At 51.0% G+C, this 22,253-nt stretch overlaps 10 protein-coding genes across 10 annotated transcripts; 5 read left to right on the top strand and 5 right to left on the bottom strand.

The window, feature by feature from the left end:
- The first annotated feature begins 986 nt into the window (after window positions 1-986).
- Window positions 987-3,928, top strand: BJX68DRAFT_276795 (uncharacterized protein). The gene is made up of 5 exons (XM_071048184.1): window positions 987-2,125; window positions 2,156-2,318; window positions 2,349-2,577; window positions 2,617-2,695; window positions 2,735-3,928. Exons 1-5 carry the CDS (start codon window positions 1,124-1,126, stop codon window positions 3,386-3,388), a joined length of 2,127 nt encoding a protein of 708 aa, XP_070904434.1. The 5' UTR covers window positions 987-1,123; the 3' UTR covers window positions 3,389-3,928.
- Window positions 3,929-4,732: 804 nt separating this feature from the next.
- On the top strand, window positions 4,733-5,843 carry BJX68DRAFT_261930 (glycoside hydrolase family 43 protein; the record flags this gene model as incomplete). The annotated part of the gene is made up of 3 exons (XM_071044318.1): window positions 4,733-4,979; window positions 5,051-5,168; window positions 5,243-5,843. The coding sequence occupies 3 exons, from the start codon at window positions 4,733-4,735 to the stop codon at window positions 5,841-5,843; spliced, it is 966 nt and encodes a 321-aa protein (XP_070904433.1).
- A 352-nt stretch (window positions 5,844-6,195) lies between these two features.
- Window positions 6,196-7,519, bottom strand: BJX68DRAFT_261929 (uncharacterized protein; the record flags this gene model as incomplete). Its single annotated transcript, XM_071044317.1, has 2 exons — window positions 6,196-7,413; window positions 7,469-7,519. 2 exons carry the CDS (start codon window positions 7,517-7,519, stop codon window positions 6,196-6,198), a joined length of 1,269 nt encoding a protein of 422 aa, XP_070904432.1.
- A 349-nt stretch (window positions 7,520-7,868) lies between these two features.
- On the top strand, window positions 7,869-9,242 carry BJX68DRAFT_261928 (phytanoyl-CoA dioxygenase family protein; the record flags this gene model as incomplete). The annotated part of the gene is made up of 6 exons (XM_071044316.1): window positions 7,869-8,080; window positions 8,136-8,351; window positions 8,444-8,464; window positions 8,526-8,575; window positions 8,643-9,008; window positions 9,070-9,242. 6 exons carry the CDS (start codon window positions 7,869-7,871, stop codon window positions 9,240-9,242), a joined length of 1,038 nt encoding a protein of 345 aa, XP_070904431.1.
- On the bottom strand, window positions 9,172-11,430 carry BJX68DRAFT_276785 (Zn(II)2Cys6 transcription factor domain-containing protein; the record flags this gene model as incomplete). The annotated part of the gene is made up of 3 exons (XM_071048183.1): window positions 9,172-10,057; window positions 10,110-11,302; window positions 11,360-11,430. 3 exons carry the CDS (start codon window positions 11,428-11,430, stop codon window positions 9,330-9,332), a joined length of 1,992 nt encoding a protein of 663 aa, XP_070904430.1. The 3' UTR covers window positions 9,172-9,329.
- A 273-nt stretch (window positions 11,431-11,703) lies between these two features.
- On the top strand, window positions 11,704-14,350 carry BJX68DRAFT_226337 (sugar porter family MFS transporter). Its single transcript, XM_071038498.1, has 6 exons — window positions 11,704-12,435; window positions 12,489-12,540; window positions 12,590-12,845; window positions 12,904-13,152; window positions 13,204-13,976; window positions 14,041-14,350. The coding sequence occupies exons 1-6, from the start codon at window positions 12,367-12,369 to the stop codon at window positions 14,220-14,222; spliced, it is 1,581 nt and encodes a 526-aa protein (XP_070904429.1). The 5' UTR covers window positions 11,704-12,366; the 3' UTR covers window positions 14,223-14,350.
- Window positions 14,351-14,559: 209 nt separating this feature from the next.
- Window positions 14,560-16,571, top strand: BJX68DRAFT_276784 (uncharacterized protein; the record flags this gene model as incomplete). The annotated part of the gene is made up of 3 exons (XM_071048182.1): window positions 14,560-14,621; window positions 14,862-16,203; window positions 16,251-16,571. 3 exons carry the CDS (start codon window positions 14,560-14,562, stop codon window positions 16,569-16,571), a joined length of 1,725 nt encoding a protein of 574 aa, XP_070904428.1.
- Window positions 16,572-17,338: 767 nt separating this feature from the next.
- BJX68DRAFT_252388 (aminoglycoside phosphotransferase family protein) lies at window positions 17,339-18,203 on the bottom strand (the record flags this gene model as incomplete). Its single annotated transcript, XM_071042557.1, has 3 exons — window positions 17,339-17,379; window positions 17,433-17,583; window positions 17,685-18,203. The coding sequence occupies 3 exons, from the start codon at window positions 18,201-18,203 to the stop codon at window positions 17,339-17,341; spliced, it is 711 nt and encodes a 236-aa protein (XP_070904427.1).
- A 276-nt stretch (window positions 18,204-18,479) lies between these two features.
- BJX68DRAFT_252387 (MDR family MFS transporter) lies at window positions 18,480-20,110 on the bottom strand (the record flags this gene model as incomplete). The annotated part of the gene is made up of 2 exons (XM_071042556.1): window positions 18,480-19,504; window positions 19,555-20,110. 2 exons carry the CDS (start codon window positions 20,108-20,110, stop codon window positions 18,480-18,482), a joined length of 1,581 nt encoding a protein of 526 aa, XP_070904426.1.
- A 183-nt stretch (window positions 20,111-20,293) lies between these two features.
- Window positions 20,294-21,359, bottom strand: BJX68DRAFT_226335 (uncharacterized protein). Its single transcript, XM_071038497.1, has one exon. It carries the CDS (start codon window positions 21,281-21,283, stop codon window positions 20,357-20,359), a length of 927 nt encoding a protein of 308 aa, XP_070904425.1. The 5' UTR covers window positions 21,284-21,359; the 3' UTR covers window positions 20,294-20,356.
- Between the last annotated feature and the right edge of the window lie 894 nt (window positions 21,360-22,253).

Genomic DNA, 22,253 nt, shown 5'->3' with positions numbered 1-22,253 from the left:
CCAACGGCCACTTTCTTCGCGTCGCCTAGTTTCGCACAAGTGAAAAGAACCAGTCCATCTTTGTGCCTTCCCTTGGTGGTGTAGTTCGTTTTGTGGCCAAAGAAGGATAAATGCAAAAAGCAACCTGAGGGCTGACCGACTTAAGCAAGACTGAGCTGGACTTTGAAGTTCTTGTCATCCGGGAAAATAACCCGCGGCCGCGTGTTCACGCCATATGGGTCTAGCAGCAAAGGGGACAGAAATTCAAATGTGCCAGATCAATAGAGGTGGAAAAAGGGGCCTATTGCCGGATATCTTCGAAACCTGTCGGCAATGAGTTCTCGTGTTTAGAGCAGTGGTAACGCTGTGTTTATGCACACCTTTCACATTCGGGGTTTCTCCGGTCATTCTCACTCCACGATCTAGACCTTGATTTGACGTAAGGGACGTAGAATGGCGCGCACACGCCCGCAGTCAACGAAGCTGAGATCAAAAGTTTGGTCAGCATCACGCCTATATGATAGATCGCTGCATGCTCCAGTCAAGCGTATATCTCGTCTTTGGGCGTTCGGGGACAAAGGTAGAATGGAACATCGAGGAGCAACCTCACATATGGATGGGACACAGAGATCCTTTGCGGCCCTGTGGCGATTTCGACTGCCGGCAAAGTCTGGATAAGACCTCCGAGAGCTGGAATGGAATGGAGTAATGGACAAATCTTGGATTTCCATTGGAGCACATTTTCTTCTTCGGCGACTGCAATTACCCCAACTGCTTGGCCTTCGGCCGCGTGATCTCAAATGTCGCAGCCCCGATTGGACCCGAGGGACACCAGCTCCTCCAGTGTATATTAGCGCGTGGGGGCCTTCAGAGAATTATCGGACCAGTCACAGTGACCTTGTTTCGAACGTGAGTCGCAGTTCTCGACTGGCGCGCAGGGAGCTGACATCTCGCTTGTCATGTCGTCGCTCGAAATGTCCCCCACTTTCCGACCCCGCATTTTGGCCGTGGATTTCCCCGTGGGGGGTGGCCACAACGCTCCGATGGGCAGATTGGATATGTTGGCTCTCGCCGATGAAGGTGGCCTGATCCTCTGCTCCGCAGTTGACGGAGCATAGCATTCAATCTCTAGTGCACCATCCGGATGGATCGTCCCTCGAAGCGTCCGCGCCTGTCAATGGCATGCAACATATGCCGCCAGCGCAAGGTCAAATGTGACGCAGAATACCCAAAATGCCGGAACTGTCGAGTCCGAAACCAGGCTTGTGTCACGACTGATCCTCAACGACCTGGATGTCCGGGACTGCGCGAGTGGCTAGACGTCCCTGAGAAGCAGCTACAGATCACAACGGTCGATGCAGGCATCCAGAACAACGAGTACTTGCAAAATGCCCACACCCAACAGAATCCACCACAAGAGCCCGACTCATCAGAAGTCGACGGTGATGCTGGCGCAGATAGCGAAGTCTCCCCAGTCCGCCAGCCGTTTGACACCTCAGTAAATACCGAAGATGGAACAAAGCGAACAAAGATTCTCGGGGGAAGTAGCTCCCAGTGCCTTGCCAAATCCCTCGATGTATACTTCAAGGCTGCTCGAATGCAGCCAGTCTCCGAGTTCTTTCGGCACGGGATGAGGCACGCCGAAGAGCTCGACCTCGTGCTTGCCTTGTTACTCCCCGAGCTCCCCGACACCGAGAAGCGGGCAAAGTACATGTCGGTATACCGTTCACGCATCTACCCATTGTATCCCGTGTTCGACCTAAGTCGTCTAGAAGCAGGGATTGCGGAACTAGCCGCAATGTCGAACTTCAATTCGCTTCCTCGGGACGACATACCGCTCCTGGTGTGTGCGTATCTCGTCATGAGCATAGGAGCAGACGAATACGCCCAATGCCCGACCGAGGAAGGGGAGCGTTATCTTCATGCCGCGGCTAGCCTTCTCGCTCATATTATCGTTGTGCCTTATCTGCATACCGTGCAAGCACTTCTGCACTTCACTTTCGCATACAGAGGCCACAATCGAGAGGGCCTCGCATGGCAGACACTGGGAATGGCCATCCGTATTGCTTACACACTCGGCCTTCACCATGCTCAGCCATCCAAGTCCCCCGTCGGCGCTTTAGAGAAACCTGGAATCCGTGTCCGAGTATGGGCAACTTGCTGTGCCCTCGAAAAGCTGATGCATCTTGCTTCCGGCTGGCCAACACTAATCTCAAACGACCTTATGGCCCGAAGCGATAGCCTAAAAGGGACAGAATACCAATTCCTACAATGGCACCTTGGCTTGGCTGGGTACCAGGGAAGCATCAGCGACCACTTGTACAGTCACCCCGCAGGCCGTAATACCCGCAGTGTGCGACAAATTCTAGTCGATACTGCGCGCCTCGACAGGGATCTCCTCTTGTGGGCGAACGACATTCCTGTCGAACTTCGCCCGGGCAATGATATTACTTGCGCGAGCGACGAGTTTCACATGGCTGCATTCCTATCCATCGAGTATCATGCTGCAATGATAGCCCTTCACCGTGCTGCACTCATCGCACCGAGAGCCAAGATGGAACAAGAAGTTATGAAGCACTGCTCTGACGACCCGTCACGGTTCCGGCTGGCGAGCGGCGAATCCATATGTGTGAACAGCGCACGCGCTATTGCGAAACTGAGTATCGAGCTACAAGATCGTGGGTTAGATTCTTGTCTTATTCCGGCGGGCACGGCAGTACTCGCATGTATATCACTCGCGATATACCTGATGAAGCATACAACGTCTCGCCTCCAGGCAATGGATATGCAGCTACTGAAAGCGTGCTTGGCGTATTCGAGTACCAGGATGGCGCAGAGCAATATCGATCCGAGATTCATTGAAGGGCTGGCGATGATTTATGATCAGATCCAGGTCAGGCTGGAGACTTACCTCGAGGGCGCTGAGTCGAGAGTGCTGAGTCCACTGAGGCATCATCAAGCGATTTACAGCGAACATGTCTCCTCTCCAAAAGCTGTCAAGTACTATAGAAGTGCTCAAGCGTTTGCTCAACTGCCAACCCCATCGACTCATGAGCCAACCAGTCCAGCCCGAATGCGCAACCTCGGTCAAGAAAAAAGTATCAATCGGCATCACCACGCTCAAGCGACAATGCCCCGGAGAGCCCAATCCTTTTCCCATCCGGGCCCTAACCTTGATAGGAATGGATTGGGGATCCATAATGAATGGCCTCAAACGCAGCAAGAACCTTTGGACACCCAAGTCCCTCTAGACTCTTCAGACATCTCGTTCTTAGGTGGACCGGCAGCTGGTATGGGCGAATTTCCAACTGAGATTGATCAGGTATTTCCCTTCGAAGGATTCAACGTTGAGGAGCTTTGGAATTGGATGATGTACTATGATAGCCCTCCTAGCACTGAAATGTTATAATGCCAAGTGTGGTTAAAGGTCAAGCCATTTGCCTTGTCGATGAGTCGTTGTATTTGCTGTAGCAGTGGGCATGGTTCAAGACTAAGAGGTCGGTCCTTGATACTTCCAAGGAACGCGCTGAAGGTCATCGGGGGTTTGGTGTCCGTGTCCTGCCAGCCTTTTCCTATCCAGCAATGCTTGGTAGCTCTGCCTTTGCTATGGTATTACCCTATTCTGCCCATTCCTCTGAGATAAGCAGTTTGCGACTGGGCCTGACCCTTGGCGTGATTTTCTCCGGACACCATGGCATTGTCGTACTCTCCAGCATCGGCCAGGAGCACGAGGCATTGGCCTTGTCGAGCAAAAGTCCTGGAGCAACCAGCTTTATCTGGGCGACGGAATATCATCCTAATTGCCTGCTCTTGTCCATTCGCGTGTTTTGCGGCCCATCTCCGTGTTGTTGTACTTTGTCGTCGCGGTCCACGGGAGGAGGAAGTCCAGTTGGTACAGCTCTCGAGTCTCGTATCCTCGATGGATTGTTTGCGTTCGAAAGGTTTATCGGTGAGGGACGGTGGTTGTGCAAACGGAAAGCAGAGCTCAACAACTGAAAACCGCGTCGGCGCTAGACCTCTTTCGGCCACTACACAACAAGCACCTTCGACTTCGAGATCCCTTCATACATTCATCGTCCAGACACGACAAATCAGTCCACCATTTGCTGTTTACTTCAATTTCTGATATTGTTTTTTATCAGCGACGGAGAAGAGATTCCAAACCCGTGCTGTGATAGTTCCATGTGGGCTCCACCATACAGCGTCGCCTCGGCCAGCATCCCGCCCTGCCTAGTGTGTCTTGAGCTCTGGTCTATCCACCATTCAATTCTCGTGAGGCTCGAACGAAATGATTCCGTGATTCGCTGATGGTAACTGTGTCATGAAACCCCTTGAATCTTTCGGTCCAGGAACGCTACAGGCCTCATTCCACGACAACAAGCCAAGGTTATCACAATATATAACACCACCCGCCTCAGACAAATGCTGAGGATATACCCGAGCAGTACTCATGAGAGAGCGCTCAATTGATTGGAACCCTTCAGTGCATACACCTGATAGTGCAAAGATCGTCATCTCCGGTGGAGCTACGGAAACCCTGGGGTAATCGCAGCTCCGGTGGAGAGATTGAAATTAGCCGTCCTCTATTATTATGTTTTTTCACGACATCCCAATACACGCAGGTGGGAAGCCCGATGATCTTGAGGTTATATCAGTGAACCCATACCCTTCTCCGATTCTGTTCACTGGCTGCAGATAAAGACGACTCACAACAAATATGCATTTCCTAGCTTTCTTACCAACGATAGGTCTCATGGCGACGGCGACGGCTGCTGTCTTACCTCAGCAGGACGACCCATACGTTGGATACCTCCTGTCGACATTCACAGACACAGACCCTCGTGTCTTCTGGTACCTCTCTACCGCCGAGAACCCGTTGGCTTTCACTCCGCTTAATGGCGGAGAGCCGGTTCTTGGGTCAACTGTTGGTACTCAGGCAGTACGTGATATATTCTTGACTTCAAACGGTGACAGGTCGGAGTATTTTGTGATTGCCACGGGTATGTCCTTCAACACTTCTAACCACAATTGCAAATCCAGCGTGAGTGTGGCTAAGATAGACAACCCATAGACCTCGATATCAACGCGGATGGGTTCTCCTGGGACGAAGCAACCCGCCGCGGAAGCCGCGGGCTCACGATCTGGAGATCTGAGAATCTAGTGGATTGGGCTGAGCCTACACTTGCAATGTACGACCACCAACCCCCTTCCTATCTATATAAATGCCATCGAACCCGGGATCCCTATACTAATGATCCCATAGTATCGAAGACGAAACAGCCGGAATGGCCTGGGCCCCCTCCGTAATCTACAACAGCACCGAAAGCCAATACTACCTCTTCTGGGCCTCTCGCCTCTACGACGCAGCTGACACAAACCACGGTGGAACCGCAACTCTTGACCGCATCCGCTACACGACGACCACAGACTTCGTCACCTTCGCTCCTCCCGCCGACTACGTCGCGCTCGACAGCGCGAACATTCCCCTAATCGACCAAGAGTTTCTCTGGCTCGGCGAGGACGGACACTACGTGCGTTTCCTCAAGGATGAGAACGTCCTGCACGTCTACCAGGAAACCACTACAGGCGGAATATTCGGGGAGTGGACGCGGTCCCCGGGGTACATCGAGGATGGGATAGTCTACGAGGGCCCCGCGGCGTTTCCCGATATTGCCGAGCCCGGAAAGTACCACCTACTGCTAGATAATTATGTCGAATATGTACCCTTTGAAACCAGCGATGTCGCCAGTGCGGCTTGGACGGCGTCAGATCGAACAGGCTTTCCGGCGGGGTTGAAGCATGGCAATGTGGTTCTGGTGACGCAGAGTGAGTATGACGCCATCGTGGAGCGGTACGGAGGATAGATGCGCTCGCTTATCTCCTGCTCTCGAGATGGGATGTCACAAGCTATAGGCCCGGAGGTCACAATGTCGGGGGACGCTGGGTGGGGGATCGACAAGCCCCGTCGGGATATTTCCGCTTAGGGCTGGGCTACTTTACTGCTAAATGGACTTGGATACTGATGGCTTCAGCATGAAACGTGAAGATATTGGGCCAAGGCCGCACTATTTATCCGCTGAAGAAAATCCTCCGTCATTGCGCTTGCAGGAGTAGACAGAGATAGGACCAATCGACTAAGTCTCGTCACCTTAGTAGTCACTCTAGAAGAAAAACTCCTAAGAACCTTTATTGAGCTAATCCAGAATGTGGAAAGTGTCATGCCACAACTTCCTGCCTCCGCATCCAGTCAATGGCTCCGGCGTAATTACAATTATAATCCATAAACTCCGCCGGGTTCATCTTCACCTTGCGATTCCCAGGCTCCGTAGCAGGTTTCGCAGCCTGGCGACTATAGGCCTGGATCGTGGACGCCCGGTCATAGCGACACCTTAATACCGCTTCGTTCAGACGCTTGACAGTCTCCAGTGTGCCGACAGATTTGCTGCTTTCCTCCTCAGCTCTTTCGAAAAATGCCCCCAGGGCCTCGGCATCCTCAATCGCCTGGCTCGCTCCCTGCCCTTGTGTGGGCAGCATTGCATGTGCCGCATCGCCGATGAGAATCGCTCGACCCCGATACCAGGTCGACAACGGATCAAGATCGCGAAGCTGCCAGAGTCCGAGCCCCGATTCGGACGCAGATGTCTTTGCGAGTTGGAGCGGTTTCTGCGCCCAGAGCGGGAAGTCTGCGAATGTGGCCATCATCTTATCATGGTCACCCTTTGTCGTCCAGCTAGTCTTTGTGGCGTCCTCGTTCATGTTCTCGTCTGGGACTAGAGCCACGATGCTGTAGATTGTGCCGTTTCGCGCGGGGCCCATGATGAGCCGGCTGGATCGACCGATGACCATTGTTGTGCAACCTTTGCGGGGATCAATGACCTTTGTAAAATCTGCTTCCCGCTCGAGGTGGTCTGTTGGAATCATCATCCTGTACGCAGAGAATCCCGTTGGTCGAGCAATGATCTCGTCGCCTAGGATATTCCGCCGGATGGCACTCTTGATTCCGTCTGCTCCAACAATCAGGTCCGCTGAGAGCACCTTGCCATCAGCCAGCTCGACAGTGCCCTTTTCGGGATCACAGTTTACGACCCGAGTCGACGTCTTCAGTTCGGCAGGCTTCCCAGGAAACTCGGCACCCGTCGCTCGCTCTTTCAAAACCGCATGCAGATCCGCACGATGGTACATCATCCTCTCCGCACCATACTTCTCCGTCGTGGAGAGCGGGATGCGCATCTGCAGCTCACCGTCTAGGTTATATACCTCAAACGCTTCGTCGACCATGGAGCCTCGCTCCCTCAGTGCAGAAGCGAGACCCCATTGTTGTTCAACGATTCTCGACGCATTCGGCTGCAGCGAGATAGTCGCGCCAATTTCAGTGCTTATTGGTGATTGCTCCAGGATCGTTATTTGGCGACCATCCTTCCGAAGCGCAATAGCCTGTGTCTGTATGTCAGATTGTGGTAATGCTAAACATCTTTAAGAGCAAACGTACTGCTGCGAGCCCAGCGATGCCGCCGCCGACGATAATCACACTTAGTCCCATTTTCGGTTGTCCTACAGTTCGCTCAACTCACTCGAGGGGGAGATCAATGACTGAAGAGATGGCATATGTGGGGCCGACTAAGACGGTAAAGGCTCTTTGCCCTCAACTGCCGTGAATATTGCTCTTCGGAGCGTGTTCGGCCACCTCGGCGCTCCCCGAACCCTCCGAGCCCCGAATTCTCGGAGCCTCACGAGCGTCAGGCCATCAAATCACAAGCCCTGGGCCGGACTTAGAGTACCCAGGCGAGATAAAACCACACCAAGCAAGAGTAAATCCAAGCCAACAGCATCACCTTGCACCGACCCGAGCCCAGAACAGCCAAGTACCCTCGCACTGCAAAGCAGAGAAAATGTCCACCACAACAACCGAAGCCCCTTCAACAGGCCTAACCGTCTCCATCGCACCGCCAAAGGGCCGTATGCTCCTCGACGGCTCCCCCACAAATTATGGCGATTTTCGCGATGCTCTGAACAGCGACGGGTACGCCGTCGTCAAGGGAGCTATCCCGCTCGAGCGTGCAAAGACATATGCGAACGAGTTCTATACGTATCTTGAGGGATTGTCAGTCAAGAATCCTAAAAGCCAAACTCAATGTACAACTAACATGGAGCCAAAGCGACCTTGGTTACAAGCGCGACGATCCTTCTACGGTCAAGCGAGCGAACCTGCCCGTTATCAATGAGAAGGGGATGATTCTGGCCTATGGCGTGACACATGAGAAATGGGTATGGGACGTCCGGTCCGAGCCAGGGGTCATTGATGCCTTTGCAAAAGTTTATGACGACGAGGATTTGATTGTGTCCTTTGACGTTGTCAATATGCAGTTTGCCAAGTATGTTACCCGCCATTTCTTATCTCTTTCCGTCTTCGTTTTCATTGTCAAAGAGTCTAGCATCAAACCTGCTAACGGATGTCTTCAATCAGCCGTGAGGATATGCCTGAAAAGTATGTATATCTGTCTTCGATTCTTCAGCATAGCAAGAGGCAGGTGATTGACACCTATTAGCAAGCCGTGGCCCCACCAGGACCAGGATCCATCCAAACCTGGATTCCGATGTATGCCCAAACCCTCCATAACGCTGATATGCCATATTTAAGGCAATGCTAACCACACGTCACCCAGGCCTCCAAGGTCTTGTGAACCTTAACCCAGCAGGCCCTGACGACGGCGGTCTCATTGTCTGTCCTGGTGGGCATAAGCTCTCCGAGCAGTTCCACGCGGAGATGGCTGACGAGCCTCGCATCCCGGCTTGGACACCAGAGTGGTTCGGCTACACCGAGAACGGGATGAAGTGGCTCGCCGACCATGGCCTAGAATGGGTGAAGGTCTGCTGTGAGCCTGGAGACCTGATTGTGTGGGATAGCAGGACACCACATTATAACCTGCCGCCCGCAGGAAAGCAGGATCGGCTGGCCATTTATACCTGTTATATGCCGGTTGCCGAGGCGAGCCAGGAGGATCTTGTCAGAAAGAAGGGGGCTTTTGAGCGTTAGTCTTGTCTTGCGTTTGATTTCCAGTTTGCCACGCAGATTGTACTAACGGTGTGTAGAACGATTGGGAACGACCCATTGGCCCAACGCCGTGCATGTTGCAGGCTCGAACATCGCGATGCGGAATGGAGAGCCTTGCCCAAAGAGTCGGGACAGGCCGGTTCAGGAGCCCGTGCTGAATGAACGCGCATTCAAGCTGACGGGAATCCCATATATCAAGACGGAAGCTTGAGGTGCGCCGAAGCATAGTCTACAAACCACGGCTAGCAGTTTGGACTCATGGATATACTAGGAGCCCCTGTCATGATCATAAGACGTATCATGTCAAGATGCCATGGCCATCTTTCCTATCAATACCATTGTACGGCATACCCCATTCTTCGCAGAGGTCCTTAATACGATCATCTGTGAATAGTCCAAAATCGTCGGCCATATTTCGAAGTATCTGTAGTAAGGTCTTGCGTTCCTTCTCTTCTGTCAAACATCTGCCGGCAACATACAGTGGCTGGAGCATGTACTTTTGAACAGTTTCGCTTGGCTTTGCATGCATTATTGGGATTATCTCCATCGCGTGTTGTCGTAGCTCCTGCTGTAAAATGTTGTACGCCGACAGTAGGTCCTCTCGTTGATTAATGAATAGGTCCATTGGGCGGTTGACAAGCAGAATCATCCGCGACATGTGGTAGAATGCGAGAGTTATTGCTGATATGTCACTGGCGAACCAGATTTCACGAGTGAATGCGTCCACATTCTGGATAGTGCTCGGTTCGGCGACAGGAGGCCATGTAATCGGGATGTAGAAAGATTGGGGCACTATGCTCTGCCAGCGGTCAAAGTGTGCCTTCACTATTGCCCATTGCCCAGCGTCGTTTAGTTCGGAGTTGACTAGTTGGCACATCATTCGAACCAGAGCTTTGAACAAAGTAACCTCCAGCTGGCTTTCGGTGGTGCTTCTAGCAAGGTTACCATGGTCATCAAGTGGTACGCCCATCTTTTGCCACAACACAAGGTCGTCAGTATTGACGCGAGTTTTCCTCTTCATGACAACTATATAGGTCGTTAGTAAGTGTAGTATGTAGGGAGTGCAAAATGTACTTACACGCATTCAGCATGTCGTTAACGACATAGAACCAGAATACCGCGTTAATCGCTCTTTCTGGCTGAGGGATACGCTTGGCTACGCGAAATGCAACAAGATTCGGTAAATGAGGCCGTAATAACCGGTGTATTCCATCAATATGCCCAGACCACGCTCGGAGGGTGGCGTTTACATCTTCATACTGACACAGAATACACGCCGCCAAGATCTGAAAAGGTGCAGCTGCTTCATCGTGGTCCCGCGGAAGATCAAACTCACCACTTTGCGGCGTCAAGCCAGTCCCGTATATATAGTTGGGTGACAGTGAGCATGACGGATTCCCACTACGCGAAATTTGCTGCGCAAGCAATTGGATTGCTTTCTCGTAGTACTTGGCCCCATACCAGGTGAACCCAACCTTGGTGTCGATGAGAGCTTTGAGCATGAGAGTTTGGGTGTTTGTGTGCCGGATCTGAGCTTCAGGGTGTCTCGTCTGGCCGAGTTGCTTTGCCCCGAGAGCGCAAGCGGCATACCGTATGAGCGGACTCCAATGAGAGAGCTGTATCACCTGTTGGCTAAAGTAAGATCGGTCTCCGCACACGTCCATCCACTGCCCTGGTCCTTCCGAGAAGTGCCGCAGGAAGAAAGCTATCTCACAGCGGTCCTGATAGTTATCCTCGAGTTGGCCTATAGGAGTAGCGTACGGCCTGCCTGTTGACTCGGTGCCATGGGGAGATGCCAGTGATGCCGAGTCTTGCCCTGAACTTGGATCCACAGTCTCATTCACGGTATGCCCGGAAAGTACACACTCCGTACCTTGATCGTGAGCAGTGATTGGGGACACATTCAAGATCCTTTTGCCAAGTATCGTGTGGTTTTGGGACGGTGATGTAATCAGCGAGTGCACTATATTCACGGGTTGTATCGGGAGTTCTTGGGTCTCCTCAGCTGCTCCGACCGATTCAGTCTCCCAGCTAATAAGTGGCAAGAGGGAGGACGTCACACCTTTCTGTGCCGCACTTTCGGGTGGCAGGCGTGTACTGGGCCCGACCCGATCAACAAGTTGCGGTCCCTGTGCCGGTGTCGTCCGGAATGAATAAGAATGGGGCTTGAATATGCTGTCTATTATTCGACATGCTCGACCGCTCTTTAGGCACTGGCCGCATTCAGGTTTCTGCTCGTCGCATTTGATCTTGCGACTCCGGCATTCAGGGCTGCAATGAGGTCAGAGGTTTTCTCTCCCCACGGGGTTCAAGCGTGGAGCAGCATACCAGCCTTTTCGGGATCTGTGGCTGTCCCGTTTGGCGGTGCGGGTCGGAGTCGCCGGCTGGTCTCCTGCCATTGGCAAGAGTCATGGACTGTTGGGGTTTTGGAAAATAATGCGACTGTCAGATTCCACCGACTGTTCATCGAGGATCGTACGAGCAGGAAAACCAGCGAGTGTTGAATGGAGAGGTCGTGCTCCAGATGGCTCAGTGTCTGCTGTGGGGAGATTCTGGTCGGCTAATTTCCCAGGTTGGGCTTGGCGCAGGATTCGCCTGTGCTGGATGGGGGAAATTTCCCGCCTCCTGATCCTTCATCCCGTGGTCGAGGCCCAGCAACTCCAACTTTACCCCTCCGATTCCTCCTGGAAACTCAGTTACTCCACGACTTGTCCACCAGCCGCAGGCTGAAGCCTGGACAACCCCAGATTTTCACATTCTCTCACTTCACCACGCGTGCTGCTTCTACACTTCAGTACCACTCCAAGCAAGCCCTCCTCTGTTCTAGGTCTTTTCAAATCCTCTCCTTCACACTCGGGAATCATATCTGGGCCCAACTCCGTGCTCCGGCAATCACTTCGGGGTGAAACCATAGCGTCATTCTTCCCTTTGAGAGGATAAAATAACCCGCTTGCGGAACCGCTCATGCCTTAATCCAAGGAACGCCACCAATCGGCGAGATGGAACCGGCTAAAGCCCAGATCAGCATGGAGAGCAAAACTTTCCCACGGGGTAATTGCGATCTGATGCAATGATTGGCTGTGGTTCAAATGGCTCCATCCATGTCCTCCCCGCGCAGTGTTCGCGTGGGATTGGGGACAGGTCCGGCGGCGTGCCCACTGTCTCCAAACCGGGACTCCGGAGGCATTATATAAAGCCGGCTTTTATCGCATGACGTCGGGAGAGTGCCCTGCAACGTATTGCTAGAGTATAAATTTCCTCCGATACCCTTTTCCTTGACTCGGCACGCTGCTGTTCATGAATCAAAGACGATAGTATTACCTGGGCTGTTGACGATGATTTCTGACACGAAGAAGAAGCCCTTCTTTGGGTTAACAGGAGGATGGCTCACTGTTTGGCTAACAGTATGTAACTATGCCTGTGCATGCGCTGAGGCCGTATATCTAACGTGTACTAGGTGGCCTGCGCTACTGATATGACCCTCTTTGGGTATGATCAAGGAGTATTCAGTATGTCGCCCGATGCATCGCATAACTGCAACTGCTAACCTCCTTGTAGGTGGAGTCACTGTTTCTCAGGATTTCCTCGAATTACATGACCTTGTCGGGCCCTCTCGAACCAAAGTTCTTTCTACTGTCACTGCAATCTACGACATTGGATGTTTCTTCGGCGCGATTATTGCGTTCACCTGGGGGGAGAGGCTAGGGCGCAAGAAGGCAATCCTTCTTGGTACAGCAATCATGGCCATCGGGACTATCATCAAGGCGAGCTCGTACAGTCTGGCTCAAATGTTTGTTGGGCGAATTGTTCTTGGGTACGTATCAGTCTGACGGGCAATTGGAAGCCAAAACTCACAAAAACGCCTTGTGTAGTCTCGGAAATGGTATCAATACTACTACCGCCCCAGTGTGGCAGACGGAAACCGCGCACCACAAGTGGCGCGGAAAGCTCGTTCTATTTGAGATGGTCATGAACATTGCTGGGTATTCCATAGTCAATTGGATAAACTATGGACTGTCATTCGTTGGTGGATCTATCGCATGGAGATTTCCCATCGCTTTTCAGTTCTTCTTCATTCTTATTCTCTTTGCCACTGTTCCATGGCTTCCTGAGTCACCTAGGTAAGCATATCTGGTTCCCCGTATCCTCGCACGTCACTAACCACGTTCTAGATGGCTCATGCAACAAGGCCGACAAGAGGAAGCCGTGGAAATCCTCGCCGCCATTGAGGGAAAGGAGTTAAATGACCCCTATATCGAAACTCAACGCAGCGAAATTGAGTTCAGCGTTCAATACGAGCGTGAGAATGCCCCAAGTTGGAAAGACATCTTCCTCCGCAAGCAGGGCACCAACGACACCAAGAGCCTGAGACGACTTCTTCTAGGTGCAGGAACGCAGTTCATGCAGCAATTCGAAGGAGTTAACATCATGAGCTACTATTTTCCGCTAATAATGATGAATTCGGTTGGTTTATCAGAGAGTATGTCCCGATTACTTGCTGCTTGCAATTCCGTCTCATACCTCCTCTTCACATGTCTATCGGTTCCACTTGTTGAGCGGTGGGGCCGGCGAGGCCTTATGCTGTTTTCGACTGCTGGTCAGGGCTTCTCATTTCTCATTATCACTATCCTACTTCGCTTCGCAGAGACCCGTGAAAACAGCGACAAGTTCGGCTCTGCGTCCATTGCCTTCTTCTTCCTATTTTTCATCACCTTTGGCATGGGCATGCTGGGAGTGCCATGGCTCTACCCGACTGAGATTAATTCATTACCAATGCGCAACAAGGGAGCAGCTGTTGCGACTGCTACTAACTGGATGACGAACTTCGTGGTTGTTGAAATCACACCAATCGGAGTCCAGAACCTTGGCTGGCGATTCTGGATCGTATGGACGGTTCTCAACGCCGCTTTCCTGCCCGTCATCTACTTCTTCTATCCCGAAACCTGTAAGTCCTTTCATTCCTCAATATACAATTGTGTGTTACTTCTGGATATGCTAACGTTCCTCAGCCAACCGCACTCTAGAAGATCTGGACTCGTATTACCGCTCAAACCCGTCCCCGATTGTTCTTACTGACCCCGATGCCACGTCTGTCAAGCGTCCTCTCAAGTATATTCAACATGAAGATGAAGAGATTCAGAAGAATACAAAGGCTCGAGCCGTACAGGTCGAAAACGTCGAAGTTGCATGATGGTCTAAACTAGATGGTTGTGGATTCTTGCCAGGTGAACTAGGGTGAATTTAGCCCTTTTATAATCTCTATTAGTTAAGTAAAACTTTAATAACTATCCACCTCAGTCGCTCTTTGCTATTTAGGACTGTCTATCAAATATATCTCTTTCCTAATTTAATATACCAAAAGTCTGTTACATATGATGTCGCTTTCCGGGCTCCGAGTCACCTGACCTCATCCCCTTCATAACCAGCACTCTCCCCTTCAAATCAAAACGCGCTTACGACCAACTTGTGGACATCGAATCTGCTATCTTACACCCACGGTGGCCATCCCTTGAACTCTGTCAGCGACAATGCTGTTCCTTGGCAGGAACAGAAATGACACGCTTCGACCATTCTTTCTACAGTCTTTCAAGTGCTTGATTCACTCAAGGCTTATATGGAGGGCCCTTTTTCTACACCAACAGCCTAAAATTCCAATTTCATGCAGCGAAATTAGAAGCCTCTTATTCCGAACTCCATCTATACAGGAATCTCCTGACATTCTTGAAAATACTGAGCGCGGTTCTCTCTACTTAGAAGGCTACTTGGAGTGGTCTTTATTTTCTGACAACAACTATTTCCTTGGAGTGACCAAAAAAAGTAGCGCGTAAAGGGTTTATATTGGCGTTTCCCAGCCTGCTACTTGCCGCCTATCAGCCGACTTCGCAAAATGGACTGGCTTTGATCATCTTCCAATGTCGTCTGGAAACTACCTTAGTATCCTAGCACTAGGATGGTCATACATCCTTGCTGCTCGGCTGATAGAGCTACGCCAGAGAACAGCAGACGATCGAGTCTTTTACACCGGTAACTGGGCACTACCAGCAACATTAGATGATTCGCGATCTTGCTTCTCAGTTAATCTTAATGGTTGCGATCCTGCAGAGGCTCAATGGTGGGCTGCACTCCTCGCTCCTGAACATGGCTGGCACGCGATTCTCAAACGAGACGGCAAAAGTTATTATCCGCCCTGGGAGTGCCATTTAGGCGATCCTGGTTTGTTCAAGCTAAAGCATGATGCGCCGCTTCACATCTCAAAAGATATACACCCTCCATTGTCTAATGAGGCGCAAATATTTCTGTACAAACTCGCCCGACAGTATAACTGTTTTGATCAGTTACTTGCTGCATTTACCGCTGCTCTTACCTTTCCTCGTCACGCAAGGACCGGCTTTTATATTACTTTACCGCCGCCCGTACAGTCGTCTGACAATTCACCTCCAGATCTCGAACCCATCTACGAGGGCAAACTGCCAAGTTTTGATGAGATCCCACACTTCTTGTGCCTTTCAAGTACCTCCAGCTTTGTTATATCATGCTTGGGGAGTTGCCTTTGGGATGAGAAGATCCCTAGCAATCTCATGAATGAGTGGCTTAATCCACTACTGGAAGAGAGTATACCGTGCATCTCACAGGAAGAAAAGCTTAACAATATTCTCTATAGCTTCGCTCAACGGAGACCTAAAGCCGCATCTCTATGTCTAGGAGCAGCTATATCCGGCTTGTTATGTCATGTTGCCCGAATATGTCGATCACATATCTTACCTATCTCGCTAGAAGCAAATGCCTGGACTACCTCTCCACAGTCATTCATGGACCCGGAAAACTATCGAAAAGTACCTATCTACACCCACAATAGTCGATCGATGATACCCCGTGAAGATGAGCTTCGTTTACTCTACCTCACTGACGTCGAGTCCTGGACATACGGATCACCACCGTTAAGCCCTTACTTGCCTTTCGGCCTAGTAAGGCTGGATCAGTGCGCTTTAGAGGTCAGGTTACATGCAAACTGTGGCCACAAACTATCCTATCTCTACTGGAATTGGACAACGAAGGCTGGGCAGGCCAAGCGTGATGATGGGTTGGTATCATCTGAGATTGTCGAGATAGGCTCGCAGCCTGCAGACACTGAGTTGATGATTATCACACATCTTGCTGAGTCTATTCAAAAGGTTTGTTTCTAGGTTACCTAATAGCATAATAGCTAACTTACATACAGGTTACATCTATTCTTCTGCGCTTGCCTCCTATCATCTATTTAGGCTTGAGAGATTCTATCAAGCGGCATACATCAAACGATTGTAACCTGAACGAAAATCTCTCATTAGAGGCAACGCGAAAGATATTCTGCTGGACGCTATTTGCAGAAGGAACTAAGGAGGAGGATCGGGAAGTTTGGAAGCATGAGTGGCTAGAGTCCCTTCGAGAAGGAATGAGGATTGTTTCTTCGTCAGCGTCATCTGACGGGAGTAGCCTATTCCAAAAACAAGACTTAATCGTGAACTGGAGGAAGAATATTGAGAGTGTAGTTCATTCATGAAGAATTCCTTAGAAGTTCAGAGACTGATTCCAACTATGCACCCACAATAACCCTACCTACAAGGATGATTGCGAGATATGTGGTGCTCAGCTGCCTAAAACTATGAAAGGGCCTGAACTGTAATGGTTGAGCTTGAAAAGGCTTGACCTGAGCTTTTGGTATGATTCTTTCCTTTTACTCAGAGTTTTGACCTGATTGATTTCAATGAAATACTCCCTGTCACACGCGAGAAATGGCTGTGCTGTGTTTGAGTCTCTTGAGAGACTTTCGGTGTCCTTCTCTTGATTTGTCCCTCTGTGTTTCTTGTGCTATTTGGGAGCCATCAACTTGCTCTTTGTCACTCATTTATATGTGCGGTATGACGATTCATATGTGTGGATGCCTGTGGCTGGTTGATGGCTGGTTTGATACCGGCTGTGGTACACACCCGACTTGTATTTAGACCTCCCCACACCATCTCTCTTCTTTCCTTCCCCATCCTTGGGTGTCTCGCAAATTCTACTACGGTGGTTGATATTCTTCTTTTGTACCTGATCGTAACATCCCGGTTCCGGCTTCTTTTAAATATATCGCTCCATGAGCCTTTCCCTATGCTTCCAAGCCTAACTGTCTTGTTAAAAAGGATTAATACAAATCCACTGTTCCCGAGTAGTCCTCGATAGTTTCCTGCCCAGAAAGTTTACGTGCTAGGCATGATAGTAGAAAGACGAAGTGTTTGATTTACTAACACGAACCCACACATTTAAAGAAGCAAGGCTACGCACCTTCTAACGGGCCTCATTTCTTGCTTTCGCCATGAACTTCGTAGCTCTCTCACTACCCGGGTCCCTGCAAAGATAGTGATAATCCAGCAAAATTCACGTGCGGCGCTATAATCAGGCATATATCTTCGTAACAACGCCTTCCACTCCCTGTCCTCCTCACTATCAGGAACCGAGGTGCACACATATTCCCACCACACTGGGAAGTAGCCAGACATCTCCCAATCAATTATGCCAGTAAGGGAGCCATGCTCAACCATAATGTTCACATTGGTGAGGTCTCCGTGTGTAAGGTGTAAGGCGTAGCAGAAGGCATGCATTGTCGAAGCCATATTCGAGCAGCTTCGGGAACCGTCTCATGCAATCCAAGTTCCATATCATCCCAAAGATCATCATCGGATGCTAGAGGGCCGTGAGGAGTCTCGGAATCTTTATCTTTGAACAGGAAGTTGGAAAAAACCGGACGGCCACCAAGAGATTGAATTTTATCAGACTGGAGTTTGCGAAGTTGTTGCAGATACTCAACAGTCTGCTTTGCTATTCTCTCTTTTTCATCCATAGAAAGCCTCGGCCAAGCTTCGCTGAGTGGTTCGCCGGGGATGCGTCGCATTACTATGAGGGTGTGTTTGCCTTCCTCCCAAGATTCGACAACGGTGGGAACAGGAATGGATGTTTGTTCCCGCACAAATTGAATATTTGGTACCTCAAAGGTCGGAAGGCTAGCACCTCGATCTTTTAGTATCAACTTGGAGCCTAATGACCAGACGCCTCGATCTCCTGCTTCATAGAACAGTTTGAGGAAGCTTTGGTAGTTGCAATTGTTTTGGCGTTCAGTGGTCCAGCCACACGCTGTGCAAGGTCCTGAACTCATTTCCAATAAATCAATAATGGTTCACGATGGAGAAAGATGTGTACTTTTGATTGCAGTTCTGCGGGAAGCTTGCTTTTAAGAATATATACTGGGCACCTTCACACCGCCTTTAATCGTTGTATCCCCCAGCTCGCCCTTCCGGGAATGGGGTTGTTGCCCTCCTAAGCTTCAACGGCCTCGCGACTCCCTTGAGGCAGGCCTGAGTAGGAAATAGTGGATAGAGCAGCTAGGGTCTTTATTTTGAGGCTATAGAATAAATGTCTTCAACCCAAAACATCAGCTAGCCTTCTCATTAACCTGCGCTTCTCCGTCAGAGCCAGACACCTCGCTCTCCCCTCCGTCCTTCCCGTCCAAATCTTTCCGCATAATGCCGAACGAAGCAATCCACATAACAGCACAAGTCGCTGTATAGAAGATCCACAAGGCTTTCAATCCTTTCATAAAATCCTCCTGTTGCACCCCTCCACCACCACCATTAGTACCACCACCCTCTCCATCCCCGTATCCCGCAGTCAGTAACCCGCCACCAACCCCTTGCACAACAACCCCACCAAGCACAAGACTCAAACTCGTCCCGAGATTTTTCAAAAACGCCAGCGCCGCATTCCCCGACGCGACCATGCTCGGCTCCAAGCAACTCTGGTACGCAATCATTGGCGCTTGGAAGAGCGGGCCTGCGCCGAGACCCGCGACAAGTTGGTAGAGGACGATTTTCTCGAGGTGCAGATGCGTACCGAAGTCGATGAACAAGGCCGTTCCAGTTATCATTATGGCTCCGGAGATCCAGATCACGGGTCGGTAGGACCCCGTGCGTTTCACGTAGAGGCCGCTTGCGAGTGTCATTGCCGAGAGAGGGAGAACGAGGGCGAAGAGGTAGACGCCGGATTTTATCGGTGAGATGTGAAGGACGGACTGGAAGTAGAGCGGATTGAAGTATGTGTATGGGATAAAGGTTATACTGTGGAAGGTTGCGGTAAGGAGGCAGGGGATCGTGGGGCGCGTGAGGAGATGTCGGAGAGGTAGGATCGGTTCCTTCGCGACGTGCCATTCGTATAGTGTGAACAGGATAAGCAGGGCTAGACCGCCGAGTAGGAGGCCGAGGGTTTGTGCGGACGACCAGCCGTGGGAGCCGCTGCCGCTCTCGAGGCCGTAGAGGAAGCATACCGTTCCGGAGATGATGAAGATGCAGCCGGTGAAGTCGAATGTGCGAAGCGTTGTCAAGGGTGCGGATGTGGGCTTTAGCTGCATGAAGAAGAAGAGCAGAATGAGAGAGAGGCCGTCGAATGGGAGGTTTATGTAGACTTCACTAATATTAGTTCACGATTGGATCGTTCCAAGAGGGGGAACGTACAGCACCACTCCCATCCAATTGTCTGCGTAAAGACGCCGCCCAGTATAGGCCCTACACCACTGGCGATCGCCCACACGATTCCTGTCAAAGCGTAGTACTTCGCTCTCTCACGCAATGTGAACAAGTCGCCAATGATGATGGTCACCAAGACTATGATTCCTCCGCCACCGATACCTTGTACAACTCTTCCGCCGATGAGCATTATGGGCGACACGCTAAGCGCGCAAATAAGGCTTCCGCACAGGAAGACAACATTCGTCACCATAAGGACAGTCTTGCGACCCCATATATCGGATATCTTCGCCCATAGCGGTGTTGTCGATGTGCTCGCCAGTGTGTAGGCACTGCCGACCCAGGTATATTCAGACGTGGTGGCATTGAGATGGCTGGCGATGATTGGCAGCGCTGGAGCGACGATTGTTACGTCGAGGGCGGACAGGAAGAGCGTTAGGTAGAGTGATACGATCACCAGGTGTTCGCGGATCCGGGCCTGCCATGGCTTGGTTGGTGATATGGGGGCTTCTGCAACGTCGGTCAGTGAATCTGAGATAGACATTTTGGGCTGATCGAGGTAAACTCAATAGTCGAAGTGCCCTTTGTGACCCTTTCAATGCACTTCAGGTGACTGTAAACGGATGGCAGTGAGAAATCGAAAGAAAAGTCATCGTGGTCCGTTGTGCTCGGCAGACCCCGACGCTATACTCGGCTCCAATCGGAGTAGACTAAATACTTGAGGCCCCGAAAATATTCAATGCAATTTGATCGCAACTCCAAGAATATACAGAAAAGGATGAAAACAAAATTAAAGTACCATCTGCCACTTCACCCGCTTCTCCTTCACCATAGCCATAACACCGACGGGTAAATACCTCTTGTCGACCAGACTGACACCGCCGTAATTCTTCAACACCTCGGGCGCATACATGTGGACAATCCACCTCTCCTCGTCATCAAGAGAATTGATATTCGGCAACACTTGTCGCAGCGCATTGGAAACCTCATTCGTGGCCTGAATGCCGCGCGGGTCCGGCACCTCCTGCAGTTTCGCGTACAGCTTAAAGAAGAGAGAACTATGCGACCAGCGGAACTGGGACCACTCCTCGAACGGCATGAATGTATCCCTGTCGTGTGGTGAAACATATCGGGGCTCGTCATTGCTCATGAAGCGCGTGAATCGATTCGTCTTTGCAGCCTGTGATAGCTCGCTGAAGTTTTTCTTGAGTTGGAGGTACTGATCCATTTCCTTCTGCTGAAAATCGGCGATGTATTTCAGAGGTGACGGTTCAAGCGCGTCTCTAACTAGGAACGGTGAGATCGCTGGGTTGCGCAAGCCGAGCCCGCCTAGCTCTTCCGGGTAGTAGAACAGCGCATCTGGAATGTCAGTGGCCCCGAATCGAGCTATGATCATTCTCCTCAGATGCTGTGTGACAGTGCCGGCGTCATCGCCGAACAGAGAGTCCTGCATCGCTTTGTATGCTGCGAGGATCATGTCGACGTGCCTCTGCCCGAAACACATGGCTGGTTGGCCGAATGTGTTTTTGAAGAAGCGCCCGATGCAGCTGTTCCATGTGCGGATCCACGCCATCACACTGTCACACTTGTCCAACTGAGTCTTGAGTTGTTTGACATGTGCGTCAACCTGCTCCTGGTCAATGACCCAGTCCCCTGATGGATCCAGCGCCAAAAAGCCAAATGTTACCGGGCCTTTCGGTAGTCGACTTTCAAGCATCGGATCAGCAGCATCTGAAAGGTACACTGATCCGGTCTTGCTGAGGTTGAATTCCAGTCCGGTAACTTTGGCGAACGAGTTCATCATCTCCCAAGCCTGTGCGCACTTCTCAGGCTCTCCGCATAACCAGAGATCATCATGCAGACGATACAGCAGTAGGCCGGTGGTGCGGTTAACAGCAAGATCCATGAAGAATAAAATCAGCTCGCCGATAAACTTCTCGGAGGAGTGAGCCATTGGCACTCCGCGCTGGCGGACTTGCGGTCCAACTGGTGTCCGCCCTTCTGACGACTTGTCCATGTTCAATGGAGAGGCCAGATACTTCCGGAAGAAACTGATCCACTTTTCGGAGAACCCAATATACGACATCACGGCGAAGATGGTACTGTGCGGGAGCCCAGTGGCATACCAGCGGAGATCTGACTGAACAACGGCAGCCTCTCCATAGATAAATCTTTGCACGAGCGTCTCGGTTGCGATCTTTCGCAACAACCGCTGCTTGATCTGGCGATGTGCTCCCGGGGTAGGCGCATCGGCAGCTCCCCATCCATTATCGTTCGCCTCCTCATGTACCTCGGAATCATCGTCGTCGTCATATGGTGCCCCTCCATCTGCAAGGGTAGTCAAAGACAGTGGCAGCTGCGAAAGGAAGTATTCGTCAATATAATCGGATCTTCGGGTAGCTTCTGGGCCGTATGCGGATGGCGTTAAGCCAGTGTAGTATGAATAGCGAGCCTTGTCTTCATCCGTCATGGGCGGTGCGGCATCCCAATTCCACACCTTTGGCGAATCGATGAAATCTTTCAAAGTTATCTTCAGCAGGTTGCATAGCCGCGTCCCAATATACTGCACGAAGATGAGTTGCAGAACGTCTTCATCCATCCAAATTCGGTACTTCCCATTCAACTGCTGGCGAGGCAGAACGGGGATACCGTCTTCACCGGCAAACCAATCCCACTCACTTAAATCA

The sequence above is a fragment of the Aspergillus pseudodeflectus genome (assembly GCF_044049435.1).
Source record: "Aspergillus pseudodeflectus strain CBS 756.74 chromosome Unknown BJX68scaffold_3, whole genome shotgun sequence".
NCBI lineage: Eukaryota > Fungi > Ascomycota > Eurotiomycetes > Eurotiales > Aspergillaceae > Aspergillus > Aspergillus pseudodeflectus.
The sequence above is the reverse complement of the archived record's forward strand: the minus strand, read 5'-3'. Positions and strand labels throughout refer to the sequence as shown.